The sequence below is a fragment of the Plectropomus leopardus genome, chromosome 2 (genome assembly GCF_026936395.1).
Source record: "Plectropomus leopardus strain MGB_pleo_1.0 chromosome 2, ASM2693639v1, whole genome shotgun sequence".
NCBI lineage: Eukaryota > Metazoa > Chordata > Actinopteri > Perciformes > Serranidae > Plectropomus > Plectropomus leopardus.
Genome location: NC_142177.1, coordinates 25659925 through 25684720, shown reverse-complemented (window position 1 = coordinate 25684720; position 24796 = coordinate 25659925). Strand labels below are relative to the sequence as shown.

General features: G+C 39.5%; 2 protein-coding genes across 3 annotated transcripts in view; both read right to left on the bottom strand.

The window, feature by feature from the left end:
- iars1 (isoleucyl-tRNA synthetase 1) overlaps positions 1-24796 on the bottom strand; it is a 73318-nt gene that overhangs the window by 33032 nt on the left and 15490 nt on the right. For both annotated transcript variants that reach the window (XM_042506187.2, XM_042506179.2), the window contains exons 11-18: positions 21618-21740; positions 15967-16058; positions 13104-13202; positions 7496-7622; positions 4642-4715; positions 1699-1893; positions 1300-1386; positions 199-282 (exon numbers count right to left, since the gene is read on the bottom strand). In XM_042506187.2, the coding sequence (XP_042362121.2) occupies positions 199-282; positions 1300-1386; positions 1699-1893; positions 4642-4715; positions 7496-7622; positions 13104-13202; positions 15967-16058; positions 21618-21740 (881 nt within the window). The remainder of the gene's footprint in view (positions 1-198; positions 283-1299; positions 1387-1698; positions 1894-4641; positions 4716-7495; positions 7623-13103; positions 13203-15966; positions 16059-21617; positions 21741-24796) is intronic.
- On the bottom strand, positions 18510-21605 carry vimr1 (vimentin-related 1). The gene has a single exon (XM_042506198.2). The coding sequence runs from the start codon at positions 20740-20742 to the stop codon at positions 19606-19608; it is 1137 nt and encodes a 378-aa protein (XP_042362132.2). The 5' UTR covers positions 20743-21605; the 3' UTR covers positions 18510-19605.

The window sequence follows — 24796 nt, the reverse complement described above, 5'->3', positions numbered from 1 at the left end:
GTATAGTATGCGTGAGTGGGGCTATACTGTTTGTATGACGAAGAACGAGCCAACTAAAGCGTGGACAGCAATTCAAACCTTTTAAAGCCATGCCTGCTAATAACATACGGTAGGGTAACACACAGAATCGTGCCACCGGCACACAAGCATTCATGCTTCAGAAACACACACTCGTTCACATTCAAGCACAGAGCTGACCTGAGGGCATCGGCTCCATAGTTCTGCACTATCAGTGCGGGATCTGGGTAGTTCTTCTTGCGTTTGCTCATCTTCTGACCATCGCTGCAGGAATGAGACAAGCAAAGGCATTAATGCACATACACATGCATGCACGCATAGAAGTGTATGTTAGAAACCATGCACTATTCAAATTAGTCCTTCCAGGTCAGTAGGCCTGTGAGCACAGTGCTGCCTATAGACCCCAGGGCTGAGGACAAGTTGCCCTATTGTAGAGCAGCTCTCAGGGCTAAATGTTACAGCACACATACCAAACTGATCATGAGAAACAGCAGAAACTACAGGATGGATGAATGGGCAGGTGGAGAAGGGAGGAGAAAACAATAAAAAAAAATAGGGGTAAAGACAAGGACAAACAGTGGATTAGGCACACAAGACATATAATAACTCGGATGTGTTTGAAACTGACTGACAGGATAAAGTTGGCAATATCCTGTATTTTTCTTATTGTCAACGAATCCCATTTAAGACAAAAAACAAAAAATGGATACCAGCACTAAGCATTGCCTGTGTAGCCAAAGCCTGAACGGGAAATTGGAGGTATTGGAAATTGGAAAGTATCAAGAGAAAGAAATATTGTTGGTTTGAATCTTTTGAGAGAGGGTAGTAATGTGTACATCACTCAGGCTAAAAAAAAAAAAAATTAAAAAAAAGCATACATGACCACATGAGGACAAAGACAGACACATGAGGACAAAGACAGACGCCTAATGTTGCTGGTGAGTGTTGTGCTTTTATCATCATACATGTTGTAAGCTTGTAGTTAACTGAGTGGTCAACCCTCTGTTTATGCACTGTTACGTTTGCCACCTAGCTAACATTAATGTGAAGATACTGTTGCCATAGAAACAAAATCCACTTTTAGCACATCATAAAAAACAACATTGGGAGCTCTTTACTTATGAAATGCTAGGATGAAGTTCTCCCCAGCAGCCTGCCAACACTTTTCTGCCTAAGAAAATGTTATGTGGAAACACACCTTTATAATTTAATGGAGGCAATCTTTATTTGCAAATGAAAGAAGGAAAAGCAAGGAGTTTGTTAATAAGTCAATGGACTCACCTAGCGAGTACCAATCCGTTAACGATGACATTTTTGAAGGGCGGTTTGCCAAACAGCGCTGTGGAGAGCACCAGCAGGGTGTAGAACCTATGACAGGATACAAAAAGCAACAAGGTCAGGGTAACAAGTAGGGATTGAAACATTACAATTCATTCCTTCTGAGGTAGGACTGAAGAAAAACTCATATTTATGTAATCTACACATTTTATTCATTTATCCACTATGATTCTGGCCAATGATTAAGCCTTTGAGGAACTCGTCCACATTTTATCTGTGTCCATCCATCCATTCATGCTCTGCTCTTGTCAATTCCCTCAATGAACTCAGCAGGGAAGGTCTCAACGTCTCTATTCCTCATCTGTCAGCCTTGTTCCATCTATCCATTCATCTACAGCTTACCATCCCCTCGTCTGGTCAATGCCTTCAGCGATAAAGTCTGCTGGGAACGTGTCCTCAAACTCCTTCCTGTTCTCGAAGGGGTAGTGGGCCTGGGCGTAAGGCATGCTGCCGCTCTCAAACCAGCAGTCAAACACCTCCGTGACCCTCCGCAGCACGCCCTTACCACACCGTGACGGGATGGTCAGACTGTCAATGCTGGAAAAGAAGACAGAAAAGGGAAGAGAGAGAAAGGAGGAGGTTCAGACAGATGGCAGCAATAGAATTTTGACCAGTTCGGTTTTATTTTAGGTTTCATTGTGGCCATGGGGAACTTTTTAAACATGTGTACACTATATGGTCGATCCATGGATCTATAGGCTTCTTTGCTGAAGTCCAAAACAATGATTTTATAATCTTTTACTACTGGGAACGAGGTTTAAGAAAAGAACAACTTTGTGCTGACACCCACAAGAATAAGCTTGGTTATTGCTTTGGGTCAAAAGCTTCAGACACAAGGATATGGATTAATTTACTCCATATAGCGACTCAGATTCAGCCCAAGAACAAAATCATAGTTTCTTCAGTAAAAGTTACATAAGCTGAGGAAAACAGATGGCTGGAGAAGGTACAAAGTGTCAGTACAGAATAAATTCTAAAATATATTAATTAGGGCTGCCCCTTTAGATTCTAATTATCAGTCAGAGACCCCTAAGTCGCCTGAGATACCTTAAGACTGTAATATAGTTTGCATGAGAAAGTAATCCTGCAAGTGAAAGTACATATGGAGTATTTGAGGGGATGTGCTAAGTTTTATACTTGTGTAATCAATGCTGCAGTGTCAGCTGAGCAATGTGCATTTCAGAAAATATTGACAACCACTACAACTGCTAAACCAGTTAGACTCTTAACTTTCTAGGGCTGCCCCTTTAAAGTCATAGATTCAAATCATCAGTCAGAGACCCTGAGCCAATTGCCATTGCTTCAAGTAAAGCAGTCTTTTTTTTCTTTTTTCTTGTCAGCATGCTGTGCAGTGTGCTTCTGGGGACGTTTTGGTCTCCAGATTTTGCTGTGGAATGAGTGCTCTTGACTTTCATGCTATTCCTTTGTTCAAATAGCTGCGCCTGTAGCAGCACAAGGGAATTACTTGACACGGGGAGAGGGAGGCTGCTCTTTTGCAAGTTAATACATGGCAGTCTCTGGCTTTTGTCTGATATCTAGTGTCTGCAAAAAATGTGCTGCTCATCTAGCAAAAAGATGGCTTGGCGATCTATGCGGTTATCAGCAAAAATAGACAGTGAAGATGATGCCAGTGTGAACAACGCCAGTGTGCAAGATGCAGCAGTTCGGTGAGGTTGCCGTCACGCTCTGCTCACACCTGCAGTGCGTTCCATGCGTTTACAACAAGTGCACAACTAAAAAACACTTCCAGCCCAAGATGAGCAGAAAAAAAACACTGGTGGTGCTGTTTTTATTTATTTAATTATAACAACATTCTTCATAAACTTCATTAAAACAGTACTTTAACTTAAATAAAGCACTTTTATAAAGTAAAATAATTATGTAACAGAAGTGTCCTTATTTAATTTCAATGTTTCTGTAGTTTTTTTTAAGAGTTTAGTTTTAGATTTCAACATATCTAGATATATGTATGTGATATAGCCTAAAAATATTGCTTTATAATTTTTTGGCCATATTGCTCAGCCCTATGCATAAGTGTTTTAAATATTGAAGTTATAGCAAAAATGCAAGTGTTTGGGAAATAGTGAGCATACGACCACATAAATGAGACTTGGATTATACTGCAGGAGTTGTGTGAGAATTTGAAAACGGATGTTTACTTTTGCTGCTGTTAAACAAGGCTCCCTTTTCCCCTTTCTTAACAAATTCAAGTTAACACGGAGTGGTAATTGGTATTCAAATGGTCATTTGGTATTCCTTTAAGGAAATTTACCTTCTATTCCCATCCAGTAATACCCATTAAACCTGTCTAGAATTATAAGCATTCAGGCCTAAAAACAGCAGATTACACCTTTAATAATTTGCTGTTGGCCACTAAAGCCTCTCCGTCGCAGTACTTTGCTGCTCTAAAGAGCTCTGCTCCTGGGCCTATTGAGGAAAGGCAGAGTGTTACGCAGGAATTTTCCAAAACGAAGTACACAGTTGAGTACATTTTGAGTAGTTTAGTGCGTCATTTTTGTGGCGCGTTATTAAGATTGTGTGAAAATGTTCACAATGAGGGCAGAGCTATCCTCTCTGGGAGCTGGCCACTTCAAACCTTAAAATTTTGTGTTACAGTCTGTCCATTTAGCTTATAGACATACATACATCCTCCGTATTGAGTCATACCACCGAACACTTTTAAATGCCAGACAAACTGCTGAAGAGATGATCAGGTATTCTTAAAAATAAATAATCTTAAATAAATGAGTTTCTTTTTAATTCTCCTAGATTGTAAAATTATTTTAATTGCTTTTCCAGACCTGCACAAGACACTAAACACATAATCCTAACACAAGAGCAAGAGGAAGGCGACCTCTTACTCCAACATCAATTAACAATGGAAGTGATTAAAGGCTATTAGCGGATGGAGAGCGGAAGAGTAAAGTGATCTGTGCTCCACAACACACGTCTGGTTCGGGCAGACAGGTCACATTAGAAAGCCAGAGGGCAGATTTAACGAGGACAAATTCATACGGCAACACACACATAGGACCACAGATACCATATCATAAACATCAGAGTCTCTCTCTCTCACACACTCTCACACACACACACACACACACACACACACACACACACACACACACACACACACACACACACACACACACACACACACACACACACACACACACACACACACACACACCAAAAACTGAGGGTATCACACTCCCGCAGCAAACACACACCAAGTGCATGCTCAGGTAGATAGCTGATAATCTCTGTGTTCGATCAGTGACTCACTTCTCCCGATGCAGATCAGCTATTTTGACTCCGGTCAGTTCCTCAAGTTCGGCCATGGACCCGATACACACCACCTGATGAAAAAGCACACACAAAAAACACACACACAAATTAGCTTGAGTGAGCAATCTGACTAAACAGTACTCACCGTTGAAGAAATTAATTATTATTCTAAGTTTAAGTTACGTTATCAATTGGCTGATGTAAAAGAAAATGAACCGTCAGTAATTTACATAATGAGTAACTGTTTAAATCACAACACAAAAACATCAAATATTTGCTGGTTTCAGCTTCTTAAATGAGGACTTGCTTCTTTTCTCTGTTTTGTATCATTGGACTGTTGACCCAATAAAACAAGCAATTTGGAAACATCACATTAGACCTCTGTGCTCCATTTGATCAACATTTATCAATTAATTAAAAAAAAAAAAAAGATCAGCATTGCAGCCCGTATAATGATCATTGTTTGATCATTGTGTGTGTGTTTACGTTGAATAAAATTAGTGACGTTGTATTTTTCAGTGCAAATATTCAATCTGATATTGGACAAATTCATTTCACACACTACATATAACAGACCGTGTATATTAAACAATATTATGTATATTAAATAGAAATATTACCATTAGATGTACCATATTAAGCTTATGATGAGAAAATAAATACTTCACACATGTACACAATGAGCAAACAAATATAACATTTTTGTTACCTTTGGACAGAGCCAGGTTTCCAGTCTTTGTGCTAAGCTAAGATAAACTTAACAGGCAGCCGGCCTGATGTCGTATTACAGCTAAATGTTAGGCTAAATCATGTGAGAAATAGGCAGCTCAGTAACAGAATCTTGGTTTATATTTGATCAATGCTGCTTAGTTTTACAGGTTGATCTCAGTTTTTTCAGCCTACGTTTTACTGTGAAGCAGTATGACGCCCAGTTCCTGATCACAAGCTCTTGCTAATATGGCTAAATATGGCGCTAAATATATTTCAGAGAACATGTTAGGAGACATACAGACAGTGTGGAAATGTAATCTTGATTCTTGATCTGCATTGTCTAGTTTTACCGTTTGATCGGATTTCGGTCCATTTTTAAAAGAGAGAGAAAGGGGCAGGAAATTCTCTTGATCCAGCTCGATACTCTTTGTTTCCACGGTGACATGTTTGGTGGGCAATACGTATGTAAAATATGTCATCATGCAGAGTTTTGCAATGGGGGAGAGGAGGGACATCTAGGTAGATATGCTTTTATTTTGGGTTAGGGTTATCTATGTTATCTATGTTTTTTATGCTAATGCTTTTATCTTGTAGCACTTTGACATTTGTTGCAAATGTAAAATGCATTAAAAATAAAATCTATTATTGTTATTATTATTATTATTATTATTATTAATTTGAAGTTACCCATGAAGGACTATCAGTACTTAACCTCTTCTATATTTCTGATGAAAAATTATCACAATACATCAGAACTTGAAAGTAGGCCTACTTCAACACACTTCCTAAATAACTTTACCTTAGAAAGTATGGTAAAGTGTGTTATCTGGTCTCCTCTGAGAGTTAACCTGTAGGCTGTGCTCTAGTTTTGCCACAGCACCAGGTATCATGGCCCAGATACAGCCTGATACACTTTCGTCAGATGCAAAAAGAAGACAGAGTTAAAGAAACATATCCAGAAAAGACAGGAACATGGAGAGCAAGAGAGAACAAAAAAAATAACACTGAGAGAAAGATATTATACTGCCACACAAAGAGAAACACACACACTTAGACAGACACACCCGCTTTAGTTTTGGGTGTGTGATTTGCCGCTGTGGGGTGTGTGAAAGAGGCACCAGGGAGCGCAAGTGTTCTGGAAACAGTCACAATGCTATTTCCAGCAAGCAGGTCGCTGCCTGTCCCTCTTTCAGCCAGGGGACCAACGCTTCATTTTTCAAACGCTCAAACAACCCAATTCTGACATCTTTATTCAGTTCAGTCTAATTCACACAGCCAGCCGGGTTTGGCGACGAACATCCATAAAACAGGCGAACATTTATACCGTTTGGCTGGCTTCTCTGCCGTCTTCTTCTTCATTTATTTCCCTCCCCCGTTTATCTCTCATTTTCCCCCCTTCTCACGTATTTCATTTCCTGATTTTCTTCCCTGGCTAATTTATTCCATCCCCTCTCCCTCCTCCCTTTACTTTCCGTGTCTTCCCTCCTTTCCTTCCCGATCACTGTTTGTCATGAGGACCTTTTGAAGTCACCACGAGGAGAAACCAAACACATTTTTGGTTCTTTTTTATTTGCTGTTTACATTAATGAATCATTCATGTGCTGAGTTTACGGAGGCACTCGGTAATGGTGCCTGAGGGGAGCTGACTCGCAGAACGGAGTCACGCTACACTCGCTGGTTTGACACCATGGTCACCTCACTCTGCCATGCCAGAGAGTCTCTCCTACACAAGCCTCCGCACACACAGAAAAAGGGCCAGATATGCTAAATTATGTGAGTGTCAAAAAGAGGTCAGCGAGAAGAAATTTCCACCCTGCCAATTTCTGAGAGGAGTTGGATTTCTGCACCCTCGCAGCGGACCAATCTTCCTTTGGAGAGACACAAGACATTTTTCCCCCAAACCCATTTCTATGGTAAATAAAAGTGAGAGTTATGGAGAGTTCAACTTTTCAATTATGCCCTCTCATGCTCAGCCCAGATTGATTTGTGAGCGCTGCCAACCCCAAGAAAAGACTAACTGTCTTGGTATTTGGTCATGACACAGACAAATTGTGTGATCTCCGCAGAGTACAAGGACACATTAGATGCATTAAGTACTCTATTAAAATGTAACAAGTGCGCATCTGTGTGTTTTCCTGACCTCCTCAAAGTCGTCGCTGACCCAGAGAGGGATTGGTGTGCCCCAATAACGGTTCCTGGAAATCGCCCAGTCTCGTGCGTCTCTCAGCCAGTTCCCGAAACGCTTCTCACGCACAAACTCTGGAACCCTGCAGACAGAGACAGAGAGATTATAATCTGTGTTCTGGTTTCAGTTATTCTCTCACGATATAAAACGATGATTTCAGACATCAAGAGATTCAAGTGAAGAACGGAGGTCTACTTTGTCTCAAAATGATGCACAACAAGAACACTGTGATCATACTCCTGTTTAAACCTTACTAAACGTGGCGCCCAGTCGCTCAGCTGGTAGAGCGAGCGCCCCATGTACAGAGGCTCTGTAGCGGCCGCAGGTTTGATTCTGGCCTCAGTCCTTTGCTGTATGTTATTCCCTTTATCCCTCTCCTTTTCATGCTACAGCTGTCCTATCTTTAATAAAGGCAAAAAAGCCAAAAAAACCTTTGCCTTTTACAACCACCGCTTTTCCTGGAAACCATGTTATCAGGGTTTCTTCAGGATTCACCAAGTGAAATCGAAGACTTTTAAAGACCTTTTCAACACCAAAGAGAATGCAATTAAACAGCCATTTCACTGTCAAACAGTCCAAAATGTAAAAACAAAAGAGAAAACAAGTAGAGACGATATGGCAGAGAATTATTTACTTACCAGCAGTATATATTACAGAAATTCCTATTCAATTAACGCCACCTGGACTTGGCATAAAGGGCCGTAATTGTCATGTAAAAGATGACGCAGAAGTTCTTGAGTACGGAAAAAAATTAATAATGTGAAAGTGGTGGGGGAGTGGCAAGGCGGGGCAATAAAGTAATTATATAATAATAATAATAATAATAATAATAATATAAAAATATAATAAATCAGGCAAGATGTGATCAATTGTACCTACTATGAAAACGCCATTAATGTTGTTCTAAATGACATGGGAGTAGGCACATCTGGCTGTGGATGTTTTGAACGCTGAAGGGAGTTTTTTTATATCTTTTTTTTTTTCATTTTAAACTGTAACATTTCTTTAATGTCTGCAGCCATGGTGCTTGTGCTGTTGCCTGTCTTGATTTGGACAGTTTAAAGAGAGGTTTGTAATCTCAGTGAATCTTTTCCTTCTGGTTAAAAAAAACAGGTTCAATAAATATGTCTTTGCTAAAACAGATACTTCATTATAAGACAATGAGCTCTCTAGCTACTGTAACTGGCAGTAATGGCAGTGTTTGCGACAAGTCTGAATAAAAAAATAAAAAATAAAATAAAATAAATGTCTGAACAGCCTCCTGCGCTCACAATCCACTGTCAAAACAATCCCACTCATAGTTTATTAAGTGTGTAATGTTTTCAAACAGCCTGCATTCAAATAAAAAAACATTTTGTAACTAACACAAGTGCATACTGGAAGCAAGAGGAAATAATTATAATTGTAAATCAAATTTAATATTGTTTTTAATACCTACTAGAATCCTTATAAGACCTGCAGATACTCTGCTAATTAAATGTGCAATGCATTTTCTGACAAGAGAAGGCATTTTTATAATGTCCATTATTGTTCCTTCTTCCTATTACTCATTTTCCTTTTCTTTCTTGTTTCAGCCCTAAAAATAAACTGCGCTGCTCTCTTTACGAAGCTCAACTGCAAAGGTTAACATTCCCTTCAAGGCAACTCCCTCCTCTGCACCCCTTTCCCTGTTTTGCCTCGACCGATTTCTAGCTTTAATCCACTATCTCACAATCTCTTCCCTTCATTTTTTTCTGTCCCCCTCTCTTGCTGTGCTGGGCCATGTTGCTCAGGAGAACAGAGCAGGGGGGGCATAAATCGTCGTCAGGATCCACGCGCTAAGCAACGAGTTCATCAATTCCCATTTGTAGGAGGCATTTCTATTTAGGCCCCTAATATATCAATTTAATGATTTTTTTTTTCTCCTGCTGCTGCTGCTCACCAGCCCCGCTCGCCCTCCCACTCCTGCTTCATGCTAAATGTAGAATTTAAAGTGTGCTGTCTTGTGCTCGAGACGCACAGAAGAGCCATTTAACATGTACAGGCTTCTATTATAAGTCAGAGACGCTAGGGATGGATACAAGAGGGAGACAGAGGGACAGAGTTTGTGGTCAGGGCCGAATGAGCGTGTGCACGATGGAAAAAAGGTACGGAGGGTGAGAAAAACAGAAAAAGAAAAAGAAAACCGATGAAAGGCAACATGCAGCTTAATGGGCAATTGACTGTTAGCTAAACTCCTCCTCCTGAACAATGATTATCCAATCATGGCTCAGTAATTGTAACTATGCACAGCAGGTCTGCTGAGCTCTGGATTTCTCTACATGTTAAAGCAGTGTTCCCGGCGCTGTGAGAGTGACAAACTGTACATGAAGAGTTTGGTTGGTGGATTCGTTTTTCAACCAAAAACACGAGCACAAAAGTGTTGGTTTTAATTGTGTGTTTGTCTGCTGTAATGTTGACTGCAAATGTAAAAGGGACAGTGCACCCCAAAGTCAAAAATACGTATTTTTGTTTTGTTTTTGTTTTTTTCAGAGTTTTAGGCATCCTTACCATTTCTGGCTAACTAAAATCTACTGGCAACAACAATGAAACAATAATTTCAGCCGACATGTCGCTTAGAAATGAGAGGCCTGCTTTTGTCTCCCACTGATTGTTTCAACAATTACTCAGAATATCAAAGTGGGTTAGCAAACACTGGGGTTGAATCAACGAGACAGTCAAAAAGAAAGAAAAGAAACTTTATGTCTGACTCCTGCCTTATCATACCTGAGTCATCATTGGACCAGTCACTCAACGCCACATTTTCTTCTCACTTATGGTCGAGAAATTTCGTTCTGAAATTCAGGCGCCAGTAACTGAGCTCCCTGAACCTTGAGCCTCAAAAGAGACCAGCTCTCCTTGCAAGCGCTCATTAATTTGGTCCTTAATTTATTCAGACAGACAGACATCTGGAGAAATCAGTCTGAACTTGCTCAATATATACTTAGCCTGAGTCTGCCCACTGCACCATTTGAGGAAAGAGAGATAAAAATGAACAAATCACCCTGAGAGGATGGTAACAACCACTTTGCTTTCTGAAGGATTCTTTCAAGTCTCTCATCAGCTAACATGAACTCCATATAGGAGGTGCTGAGCTATGCAAGCATTCACTTTTTTTAAGATGCTGATGAGTTGGCAACCCTCACCGACAGACAGACTGAAGTATGAAACTGGAGTCTAATCAACGAGGAAAAAAATCTTTTCACAGAATCAAAAAATTAAGGTTGGAGAATAAGCTTAATTAGAAAGCTGCAATAGAGCATCACCATCAGTACGTCACCACGCAGGCACTGGAGGAAAGTATATCAACTAAATGTATCATTAAAAACAATAATAAATCTACTGTGATTTTTTTCAGACACAGACAATATAAATGTTTCATAATGTCTACAGATTTTTAAAATTTCTTGGGCTGAAACAACTCCTGTAGAAACCTAATTACTTAATAACTATAAACAGCGTACTAGGTTTTGCACGGATGATTATTACTGTGGCATAACACACTTTTACTGTGGACGGGTGGCGTAAAGAGGACACATAAAATCAGAAGATATTTGATGGCATAGATTGTAAAATGAAAGAAGAGAAAAAAATGATGAGGGGCAGGCCAATTTGGGATCATTTTAAGCTAAAAAACAACATCAACAACAAAAAAAGAAGCTGTACACTGAATCTGTTGTAAAACCAAACTAGCCTCACATTAATGCTTCAGCATCTCAACAGAAAGCAGAGTCTGCACATCCAGTTAATGGAGCGGACCCAACCCATGGCGACGTTAACATTAGCATTTAATGTAAATTATTTTGACTGCTATATTTAAGGTAAAGCCTCATAACAAAACATCCATTATTTATGGCCAATTATGCCGATTTGTAGCCAGCTCTGTGTTGCTGCAACTTGGGCAGTAACACTAAATGCAAATTAACAATGCTAAAGCCCCCTTGACAGGAAACCCGGGGACCCCCGCCAGTGGATGAGCAGGGAACTTTGTGCAGTAGGAAGCCAAAAATGTCAGCACAAACAATACAAGCAGCACACACTGCGATGACACAAAGCTGGTTGAAAATCGGTAAAGTTTCGCTTTTAAGAACGTAAATCAATATATTAGCTGGTTAGGCTCTCACAAATTGACTGCAGCATTTTATTTTCCACATAATCTTGGGCAAAACTTAGCTAACTTAAGGACGTAACCACAGAAAATGAAATGCTGCAGTCAGTTTGTGAAAGCAAGCATGCACGCACGCACGCACCCCTTGCAGTGATGCATAAAAATACCCCAAAAATCAAAGTATCAGGTGGTGTAAGCAGCAACTGCAGCACACTTCTATGCAAAGTTGTATGTAGTCTTATTTTCTATTTTGTGTATTATGTGTTATGTGTTTATTATTGCTCTTTAATAAGGAAAAAATCTTTCTTAACAGTTTACATAATTAATCAATGGATAATTGGCAGGATACTTGATTACTAAAAAAAAATCAAAACTACTAGTGGTGAAACTATCAGGTCCATTGATTGATTGAATTGAATTGAAGAAATTTGGTCAGCCATAATTTAGATTATGTAATTGTTTCAAGATTTTTTTTTTCAAAAGGAAAATGTCCAAATTTAAGGTGTAAGCTCCTCAAATGTGAATATTTGCTGATTTCTTAATTTTCTATGAAAGCAAATGTAGGTTTGGTTTATTTATTTATTTATTTTTAGCTTTAATTGGATAAAAGATGTCACCCTGAGCTTTGACCATTTTCTGACATTTTATGGAACAATAAGTTCATAAATTGAAAAGAAAACTGGCAGACTAATCAATATTAAAAATAATAAGTGAGATGACCAATTCTACATAAAAAAACACTATAACACACTGTAAATTAATTTACCATCCACATGGACATGGTGCAACACTTGTACCCCTCACATAAGGAATACAGCCTTTAAAGTAGTGTGTGCGTTTGTGCCGGTCTCTTTGTACATGTGTGTCTGTGCGTCTTCACCTTCCTAGCGGCTAGTCATTCATCTCAGTTTGACAGTCCCATTACCAGAGGCAGCTACTGTGGCTCAGAAAAGAGCACTGGGAGCACCAGGGGTAATACCACTTAGCAATGCCATCATGCTGACGCTTACTTTTGCTTCACGTTCTGCCTTTAAAATTAGCATCATCACGCTAATGTTTTATATAAAGCATCAGTCCCGTGTGCATCATAATACAATGCTTTGAGGAGGATTTTAATCCTGTTTAATGATAATAAAGAAAATTCACCACAACTTGCATTTTAAATGTAATATCTTCACATTAAAAATCAGAGAGAGGCCCATTTATTTATTTATTTACATTGGATCCCCATTAGTTGTTACCGTAGCAACAACTACTCCATAGCTGCAACAAAACACCTGATGTGGTCATGCAGAATCGCAGCCTTACTTGTTTTGGGACTGTGACTGCTGTCTGTCTTGTCTTGAAGTATTTTAGACCATTTGACGCTTATAGCTGTCAATTCACTTTGTCACTTAGCACCAAAAACGGTTTCAACTGTCCCAGAAAATGGCTTACCAGTAGCATTTGCCATTGTTGTCCAGGAGTTTCTCCACCATGTGCTCCACTCGAACAAACCAGCTGGGGACAGCCTTGTAGATCAGGGGAGTGTCCGATCTGAAAGTGCATAAACACATTACATAAAACATAAGGCTGCAACATTCTGACTATTAAAAGATCAGAGTCATAATTAATTAATCCAGCCATTTATTTTCAGGTACGAAGCTACAGATTGCAACTGTTATTCGCTTTTGCATGCGTTTGTATTTTAATGTTAATCTGCTGTACTGACCACTGAACAGAAGCAGGGCTGGCACAGTCAGTAATAGGTGGTGGTGTCTTTCAGCCATACTTCATAGTTTCATTGGTGATTTTGTGTTTCTCACGCATGTGGGATTCCACCGCCTTGATTACAGTGATGGCAACTTGTAACTTTGTGCTGTTTTCGCTCATGCTGCAAAATCCGGATTACATTTTAATACTAATAAAGGGTTTTCCCCTTATTTCTAAGATAATTTATTCAATGCCTTTAAGACTTCTTAAGGATCCTGGACCCTGTATTTGATAGTTTGCTGTGAAATATACGGACATTCATGGTGCCCAGGAATGAATCCTAATGACTATGGTGATCCCCTCACTTTTCATCTGGGCCCACAATGCGTTTAAAATTTGTGGTTTAAAGTTAACTGTCACTATTTAAAGAATTCTCTGAAATTTTGAACAGACCGTCATGTATCTGCTGTGCTATGTATTCAGTATTAATTAGTGAACGTTAGTTAAGGAACGGGGGGGAAAAAAACCTTGATTCTTCTTGTCAGCATTGTCATTGCAAGTATGTTAACATAAAGCTCAAAGCTCTTCTCTGCCAAAGTACAACCTCACAGAGCTGCAGACTCCATCTTTATCTTTTCTCCATCATTAAGATGTTCTTTCTCAACCACAAAACAGCAGAGAAAATGTGAGCCAAGTCAAATTTAGCTCAAATATGTGTTCTGAATAAGTAAGAGTAAGTGAAAAATAAATGTGAAATCGTTATTCTATTAACTTGTCTGACTCATTGCTGCGTAATATGTTTTAAAGAATTCTACTTTTTCATCTCCAACACCAATTTGTGGTTTATGGATTCAGGCTTTGTCGAAAGCTCATCTCTCTTCACTGTGTCGGAGCTCTACCTTACAGGTGCTGTGTGGTTAATAACAGGACCGTTTCATCTGTACGAGCCTGTGTCTCCTTGTGGCTGAAAGAGCAAATCTCTGCATATTTACTGGGTTAATTAATCCTGCTCAGGTCAGACTGCAGCTGCTCCAAGAGAGACAATGACTTGGTCTCCTCAGAAAGTAAGTTTCTGTGTGTGTCTGTCTACATGTGCCTGTTAGTCACGATATGATAACGTTATACGTTAAAAGGTTCTGTGTTTGTCACCGCACTGACATTGGTTATGTCAGTTAATTTTGTGCAGAGACCACAAAATCTCTACTGACATCTGAGGGATAGATGCACAGAAGAACCTCAAACCTCTGCTTTCAAACACTGTTCTGAACACAGAGCTAATTGTACATTATGTTTTCTAGCACTAAATAAGGCTGCCCATACTGTAGTGGCAAATACAATATTTAACTTAACTATAGCCCAGTATAGACCATGTGATTTTGGGCTGTCTCATATGAAAAATGACCAACGTGACATCACAGCTCTAATATTGTGGTCCGTCATCGAACAGTGAGAGAGGTTCAAGGATGGCTGTTGTCACAGTCTTGAGATCAAAGACAGCCTGAGATGAAATTCTGACCGAATCAGAAATTTGGGAGTATAACTGCTGTTATGACCTACATCTACTGATCAACCAATATAAATGTAGCATGAAACGACTGACACTGATAAGTGCGACACTGCACTAAAACTCAGTTTGCAAGAGGCTTACCCTTGATGTGGGGCAACAAGTAGTTGGTACCTGGTAAACAGGCACACACATACAAATGTCCTTGTCGCAGTGGCCATGCGTTCGATTCTGACCCGTGGCCCTCTGCTCATGGTATCCCTTCTATCTCTCCCCCTTTCACTCTCACTGTCTCACCCCTATCTGCCCCCCCAAAAAAAAAAAAATCCTCTAACCAGGTTGGGGCTATTCTGTAACTGTGAAGAGTAAGACTCAGGGACAAAATTCACAAAAATGGATTTCGACTGCTGATAGCACCCTGAATTGCACTTCCCTTGCAACCTCTATCTGCCCCATATCAACATCTGATTCACAAAAGATATTATGCTAATAATACACACTGCCATAAACTGAGTGCAATTTGCCCTTTTTTGCATTGGATAGCGGTTACTAATGGGGCATAAATGTTGAATTTGCACCAAGAAGACAGCGAGCAGAACAATGGCAGAGGGTCCTGACCAACAAGGTACAGAGAATTCCTCAAAACTTCAGGCAAGGAATTTAACCGTGATGGTGAGAAACCAAATTTGACATTTAATATCCCAGTCTGTCACTACATTTCAGTTTCTACCAACTCTCTGAAGACACTAATAATTTCAATGACTGCATGTGGCTAATAGCTATATTTGTTGTGCTCGTTCTTTGTGAATTAGACCGTTTTTGCAATGAGGTATATTTGCAAAGAAAGGGCACTGCATATCAACTAAATTAAATATACACTAGAAGCAATGGAGAATCAAGACACTATTTGCATTGCTGCAAAATTAGGGGTGCATTTCACCTCTTGTGGATGTGTTGAGACTTACACCTGTTTTTGGGGGGTCGGTTAGCAACCAGAAAAGCTGTGCAATCTTTCTGTCACGCTATGATTGAGTTGGAAGGAGCCGCACTAACATGGCACAGTGGTAACATTAGTTTCACATTTTAATTGTGTACATATCTTACCTCCAGCAGAAGGGGTAACTATGTTTGTAGCTGCTGCTATTGACAAGGCGACCCTTCTCCTTCAGCCACTTGATAATGTTCTTGTCTGCATCCTGTAAATAAAAGAAAACCAAAACAACAGACATGATTCACAACATACAGCTTTAAAGAGTAACTTTACACCAGGCTGAAAAAGCTGCTCTTCACTGTCCTCTGTGGTTGATAAACTGTTGTGTGTGTTGAGAAGCGTCCAGTGATGCATCTGTAAATACACTCAAACATGAAGTCATAGTGTGCCGACACACTCTGGATTACACTTATACATCACTACTGCAAGGTGAGAAGTTCAAGCAAAAACAAGACTTTCGGGCGATCGACTTGCTAAAACATGGAAAAAAAAAAGAAAAAAAGATGTGATTAGGGATGATACTAAAATTCCAAATAAAAACTTATGAAAGTTCAATTGCAGCCAAAGCTTTACATAATTAAACATTTTGGCTTTTTTTGCATCTCACCATTTTTCTTCTCACTTTCTATTAATAGAAGCACTTTCAAGCTCTCTTCTCCACAAGTGGACCCTTTTTTACTAGAACCAGCAGTGAACAGTTTCTTCATGAAGCACATCTTTAAAAATACTATTTGCTTTTTTTTTTATCATGTCCATTTTCTTTTCTTTGTCCATTGCTCTTTATATTTTACCCATTATATTAACATATTTATTACTGATTCTGTCAAAAAAAATGCTGTGGCTTAACAGCTCTGTCCCCCGTGTATGTACCTTTTATACTGAATGGCAAGGTGAAATGATGGCGCAAGATTTCCGGCTTAAACAAGCAATGTAAAAGGGGCTCCAGACCTCTCAAATTAACAGTCCTAATTATAAAACGCAGTACAACATTTGTCTTAAATAATTACTACTGTCTAAAGGATTTGTCCTTTACATATTGGGTAATGCTTTATTTTAATAGGCTGCCTACAGAAATTTTATAGGGTATTCGTAACATTTCAACAGATTATTAGTTGACATTCAACAGTCTCACTTTATTCTGTAGAATATATATGTTCAATATGGATTGTTCACCCAAACTATGCAGCTTAGGTTCAGTGATCAGTACAAGTTCAACGTATTTATTCCGTGAGTATGAACTGAATTGCCACATTTACTCTATAAACATTTACAGACAATAGTAAGCTGCTGAAATACTCCAAAAAACTCTAAAAAAGTGTTACCATATATTGTTTGTAAAACTCTTCAGATCAAGAAAAGCTTGTGGATTCATAATGTGGAATTAGCAGCACCACAACTACAGCTGAACTTATTATTTGTAATATCTAGAATACATTAAATTAAAATGTTTTGTATTATTGTACATGCTGCATTATTATGGATCAATACATTCAGTGCAGACAAGTGGTTCCCTTTTATATCTTCTATATAAACAAGATAAGATGCAGTTGGCCCTTTTTTGTATTTCTACTTGATTTCTTGTTTTTAAAAAGGGTGCAGAGTAACTGCAGCCCTACTATGCAGTGCAGAGAGTGTGTTTCTCCAGCCATGGCTAGAGTTAAAGCAAAACATTTGTCCTATCATTCCTTATCACTGTGTAAACATTACTGACTTTTAATATTACACTTTCTCCTGCAGGAAAGAAAGCTCTGGATCATTGCATGCATCACAGCTTTAAACATTCCTCTAAGAAAAACATTAAGTCGTGCAGCCAAGGTCACGGTCTACTCATTCAGGTATGATAAGTACCACCAAACAGGTAGGATGAAATTGTCCTTTTTGTCACCCAGCTCATTGTTTATGGCAAACAATCTAATATGCAATCATCTCTGTGCCTTATCACGCACTATTTCATCTCCCTCTAACCAAGCTCGCAGTGCAATTCACAGGAAGCTCATAAATATGACTTTTCACCAAGGTGTTTGGCAGACTGTTGGTCGTGACCTCTTTGTAGAGAGAGGGGGTTTTAAACTTTCTAAGCCAGGAGTAAATTTTGTCATGCCCTGACCCCGGCTCATTAAAACATGAAAGAACACCTGTGATGTGGAGATTTACTGGAACTTTGCCTAAAACCAATCGAGAGAATTTCACCATCTGGTCAACTGAGTATAAACAAGGGTTTCTCGATATGTTTACCAGATTACTCACACACACTTGTGACTCCTTTAGAGACTCTTTGTCACAAAGCCTAATTAATCAGCAGAGTTCCTGGTTTGAAAACATGTTTCTCCTGTGTTAAAATTTGAACAGCTAAACTACCAGAACAAATCTTCCTGCTTTAGATTTACACAGCAATTTTATTCCTTAGTGGCACGTTCAGTGTTTAAAATGCATGACAGGGTAAAGCAGAATACTAAAATAATTGTAATTTACTGTGCTTGACTCGGTAAAAACAGCTTTTCAGCACAATTCCTGTTTTGTAGGTTAAAATGAGGATAGAAGAGATAGATAGAGAGCAGACGGTAAAATAAAGTTATTACAGAAAGAGACCAAGTAGTCCAGCAAGAAAAGGCACATTATTAAAGAGTACAACATAGGAACTCACAGGAGAAAGGGAAAAAAAGATCAATGCATTATTTTGTATGCACTCACTTCAATCTTTATTAATTAACAGTTGGTCAACATTAGTGTAAATGGTCAATAGTTTTGTCTTTGTCAAAACATTTGGAATAATCATAGGGGGGCTGTGAAGATCAGTCAAAACACTGATATCTGCTTGGTTTGGACTGAGATGAAGCACATCACAGTTTGGAAAAAAATTTGTAATGTTTTATAAAGGAAGTAGTATCCTCAAATTGGATCATGAGAAGCAATGGTGGCGAAAAAGTGAGCAGATGCAGCAAAAGGAGGGGACTAAAATGGTGAGAGAGGTAACAGTGGGTTGGTTTGGTGAAGTATTGCAAGGCTGTTGCAGGAAAAGTCATTAAGGAAAATGGTATAACTAAGGAGACCTGAGGGCCATAAACAGGGAACCAGGGGGACACTGGAAGCGAAAGGGTAGGGCTGGATAGGAAAGGGGAAGGACAGGAGGATTGTTTGTGAGAAAATCATGCAAAATTTGAAATACATAAGGACTGGGAGAAATTGAAAGGCAGGAAAACATTGTAGCAAAGACATAAGGACAACAGGGTCAGGGTGTGGGAAGGTAAACAACAGGGTAAGAAGAGCTGGGTATCAAACCTCAACACTTCATGGGTACCGAAAGAAATGTGTTCAAAACCGTTAAGTACAGAAAGCTGGCATCAAATGTTTGGTCAGATTCATAATATTGTTGTATATTGTTGTATATTTTCTTGATCGCATACTTCCTGCCAGCACCTCACAAGAGTAGGCATGCGTTTTTTTTCACGCAACATTTTACATATGATATCATTGCTCTCATTTCTTAAATTTAACAAATTTAGAAAACGCATGTTTTTCAAAGAACTACTTTGGCATCCATACTAAAGCTCAGGTGTCAAATCAGCACTGGTATACAAACATTTCAAACGGTACCCAGTCTAGGGAGTAAGGAGGATAAAATAGGGAAAACTGGGTAAGATAGGGAATAATCTTTTTAACGATAATGAGCTGATCTCTCCACTCCACCATGCATGCTCTGCTGGTCTTCTCTGCTGCTGCTTTGGACTTGCGGGTCCTCTCATCTCGGATATTTAGGCATCTTTGGCAATTCCAAGCCTACTCTCCTCCCCTTCCAGCAGCTTCCTGTAGGTGGCGATCTCTGCATCCAGCTTGAGCTTAATGTGCAGCAGTTCCTGGTAGTCTTGGAGGTACTTGGTCATCTCTAGTTTGGTTTCGCAGAGCTGGGCCTCCAACTGAGCGATTATGCCCTCCAGGTTCCCCACCTTATCCATGTGAGCCATCTCCATGTCCTCCAGCTGCTGCTCCAGGGATGCGTTGCGAGCCCTCATCCCGTCGATTTGGTTCTGCAGCTCTGTCACTTGGGTGTGGTAGGTCGTGATCTCATCTTTCATGGCTTTCATTTGCTCCTCATGTTTGCCGGCATGCTCTTTGAGGGTGTCGAACTTGCTTTTGTACCACTTCTCAGCTTCCTTGACGTTGCGGGCAGCTACAGATTCTATCTCTGCACGCATGTTGCGCAGATAAGCAGCCAGGTCGGGCCGATCGCCACCCAGCTCTGCAGTAATCTTTGAGTCCTCGATCTGCTTCATGAGGTCAGCTACCTCTTCGTCGTGCAGCTTTTTGAGGAACTCTATCTCGGCCACCAGTTGCTCTATACGCTTCTCCAGCTCAGCCTTCTGCAGTGTGGCGTTGTCAACATCCTGGCGAAACTCCCTCAGGATCATCTCTGCCTCCTCTTTGAGTGCCAGCTCCTCCTCCAGCTTTAGTCTCCACACCTCAACCTCTTCTTCGATGTAGCCTCGCTCGATATCAGCTGCTCCCTTCTCATTAGTCAGAGCCTCAATCAGATCCCGCACCTCTTTGAACTTGAGCTCATATTCTTCCCCAATGCCTGTGGGGCCTCCCTTGTAGCGGCTCTGCAGTGCAGCCAGCTCAGCTTGAAGAGCAGCATTCCTCTGCTCCAGTGCCTGGACCTTCTCGATGTACCCTGCAAACTTGACATTGAGTTCCTGCATCTCCTCTTTCTCGTTGGCATGCTGCTGGTGTATCTCTGTTCCCAACTCAACCGCAGTACTGCGATAACCGGAGCGCCCGCGGCTGTCATAAGAGGATCCACGGCACCGGGAAGGCGACGGGCTCTGAACTCTTACTCTGCCGCTGGAGCCGCTAACCTGCAGGCTCTTCTGGGTGTAAGATGCGGCTCTCATGATGTGTCAAATAATGAGTTTGGCTTTCAATCTACAGACTAACAGCTGCTCTCTCGGCCTCTCTTTGTGTAACCCACGTCGCGACTGATGCTCCCTCAGATCACCCCTGAGTTTTTATGCGGCAATAAAGAATGTCTCAGACAGCCATGAAACTCACGCTTGGTTTTAACATATTTCAAAAGTGGATTATGACAGACTCTCAGAGAACTGTGGCCGCATGCTCTTTATTAGCTAACGCTGTACTGTTACCAGCCAGGCGGGTCGAGTCCACTCCCTGGCCTTTGCACCAGGATGTGAAATAGTGATCAGATCATGTATGACTGCTATTTTTCACTCAATATCCACTTAGGATGGTAATGAAGTTGGGTGTGACAGAGAGGGCACCCAGTGCACTGCTAAACAGTGACAAAGTGCTTTGGCTGCAGGTTTTCCTACACAATTTTGTGAAACTGCTCTGACGCCAATTCCCTTAATTCCCTCCATATCAATGAACGAGTCATACACCTAAAGAATAATTTAAAATCACATTTAGAAAACATGATGAATATTTCATATTCCCATGTCAGATACCACCAATCATATTTCTTAAAAGCATTAAACCTGTAACTAAAATGAGAGGTTGTGAAAGTGTTGGGAATGAAAGTGGCAAAAATCATTATGGAAAGACATTTTTCTCCAGATGCAAACACAGAAAATTGAGAGAAATAGGAGAGTGAGTGCCCAGAGAGCGGCAAATGAAATTCTGAATTAAACCAGCTATCAATATCGTTCAGGGCTTTATCTTGTGTATCATACCAGTGGCTCTTACCAGGGGTGGAAAACCCTGAAATGTCTGCTAACCTAATCTACATGTAAATGTCTGATGTGTCACTCACTTTGACATACTGTCCCGCAAAGTCAGTGACCTCTGAAGTGAAGCAGCCCGAGGCGTCCACAGGGCAGATAGGAGCCTGGTCCCTCTGGATGATCTTGTATTCAGTGCACACCCTGTAATCATCCTGCAGAGAGAATAATACACAGTTTAAAGGGTTTACTTGGTGAAGGCATCTGTTATATCCAATTCTACGTTAATTCCAAATACAGCACATTGTAAATAATATACATTGTAACTAGAGGTGAAACAATTAGTCAGTTAATCAATGATAGACATAACATATATTGGCAATAATTAATACAATCTATTTATCATTTAAGTATTTTTTTAAAGCAAAAGATGCTGCAAAAATCACAGTGTTGTATAATGTTTAACTTCATAACTTCAGGTTTGGAACTACTTGCTGTACAGACAGGAAGGTAAATATTTCAGCTCTTGCTTCAGGACATTGTGATTGACATTTTATTATTATTTTTTTTTTTTTACAATTTTCTGACATTTCTGTACCTAACAATTTATGGATCAGTTGAGAAAATTATGGTCAGATTAATTAAGAATAAAAAAAATTATTAGTTGCAATCCAAATTATAAAACAGTCATATACCAAATGTTATTACTGCATCTTTAAAATGTGTTTGCAAGTAATTAAAGATATACTGTGCAGGATTTTCAAAAAGAAAATAACAAAAAAACGTATAGACTTGCACAAAGGTAATCCCTAAATCATCACTAATGACACACTAGAAGTGTGTGGCAATATATTTATGTACAAAGACTCCACCTTCTGCCTGTGTTGCCTTATTTCTTTGTTCGGGACGTTTATGGGTGTGAGCTCCCACAGAGTCTAAGTGAGGCCTCAGTTTTTTAAAAAGATAGCGACCAAGTGCCAGACTGTAAGCAGCAAGCATCAAAGAAACACGGCGCCCAAAAAACGTGAGTATAGCCACACAAAATGCCAAACGAGAGTGAATCAAGGGTTAGCTTTCATGTTCACTAGCGATTGCGTTTACAATCCTGCATAGTGCCTTTAAGTTACATTAGGTGATACTATGTTAATACAGGGATCCATGCATTTCAAATTTTGTTTTAACAATATTCTCCAAATAAATCAAACTGTATTTGTTTTTCATTTAACTTTCATTTTAACAGGAATATTCCCAGTGAAATTCAAAATCTCCTATGCAAGGGAGCCCTTGCCAAGATGGCAGCAAAAAGAGTTTAACATAAAATAATAGACAAAACACAACTGCAAAAAAGTTAACACTAACAGCATACAAAACTTCACGTACAAGAAAGAAGCAACAGACTTTAAAAAAAAAGCCACTTTAATGCAAACAACTGAATTAGCAGCATTAACTAACTGCACATGTGCATCCAGCGGTCAAACTTAATCCTAATTTGAAAATCTCCCATCTTGAGACTTTAAATACCATCTTGAGACTCTGTGGCTGACTCCAAGATGAGGCAGCAAAATCTCTGAAAGCATTTTCAACGAGGACTGACGTACATAAGTTGTCCGTGTGACCGAAGATTGCAGCTACTGACAGTTTTAAGAGTCAGTAGGGAACATCAATAAGAAGGCCGTTCCTGTGGTATGGCCTTATAAAGAAATATGTACTAGTGTCCCATCCTATGGTAGTAAAAAAAAAATAAATAAACCAGCTTTCTCATACAGAGTGCAATGATGTGTGTGGAAACCCGAATCATATGAAAATAATTATCTAACCTCTTTGGCAGCCAGCTTCACTAGTTTTAAGAAATGTTATGACTGCTTATTAAATTCCTTGTTGAGCTGGATACTTTTTGCAGTGTTGAAAGAAGCACTACTGGTATGTGGCAGCTATGCATGAAAGATCTGAGTACTGTCCAGCTGTAAATGTATTTTGTATTCAAACACCCTGTCAAGAAGATCCAAGATGGATGGCTCACAGGGTCACTTCACATCCAGTCATGACAACATAAAATTTGAAAAATGTATTTACAGCACATTTCCTCACACTGTATATCTTCAGAGGAAATGTGTTTGTGTTTGAGATTTCCATCAACAAATCAATATGAATGTGATCACTAAATAACAAAACTGTTAACAAATCAAATAAAAATCAAACCTTGGAAAGTAAAATGTATGTGGGATGTTGATGTGAAGGGTTTAGTTAACAGCCCTGTGGGGACTGAGCTGCAGTCAAAAAAGGCAGAGAGGGCAGAAGAGGAAGCTAAGACTGAGTATGTATCCACAGCTGGCTATAGCCACAGGGGCATCCATCTGCCCTTGACAAGGGCATCTAACCTATTAGCAATGACCCAATACCTCTGATAGCACTACAACATTGGCCTTGAGACTGTGGGAATACATTGATACTGTAGCATTTGAAAGAAATATAAACTCGTGTTAGTTGATGAAGTTCATGAATTAACTGAGATGGGGTACTTTTGCCTTTTTGAACATGTAAGAATTTGTTTTTGTTGGTTGTTAGAGTCTATTTTTTGAGTTCTGTACTGATCATCACCCATTACTATTTTGTTTTGTTTTTATCTGTTTTGCTTTGTTTGTTTTACATGTTTCAAATAAAAATCAATACAATAAATCAATCACAATATTTCATACAATTATCTTGCATTTATCTTGTGCATTTCTTAACAACATAGAAATTACAGGTGAACAAGTATTTCACCGATAAAAAGAGTCCTCACATAAAACTAATATGTCTTTGCAGTAGACAGAGGCAAAGAGTTTGGAAATTTTTCATATATAACCAGAGAAAACAGAGAAAATTATGCTTTTGATCAATAGGTAGAAAACCTACAACCACCAGCATGCAGCTCTATACAATTTTGTGCCTGTGGTGGCGGCACAGGTGGTAAAAAAAACAAATATGTTAGTCCAGCCTGTTTTTCGAGCAATAGCCCAAGAGCCAGCAAAAATCCATTGGGGGATATCTAGGTACTGGCTACATGGAGGGAAGTTTACCACAGTTTATCTAAATATACTACCCACATCGTTAGATAGAAAGCAGGTTGGAAATCGTGTAAGTATTCCTTTAAATAAGTATTTCACTAACTTCATTAACTCAAAGTGACTGCTATGAACAATTTTATGTGTTAACTGTTTCTAATAATCTTATCTATATGTTTGTTTTCTACTCGCTTATCTGCTTTTTATTGTGCTTGTTTCCTGTGTCT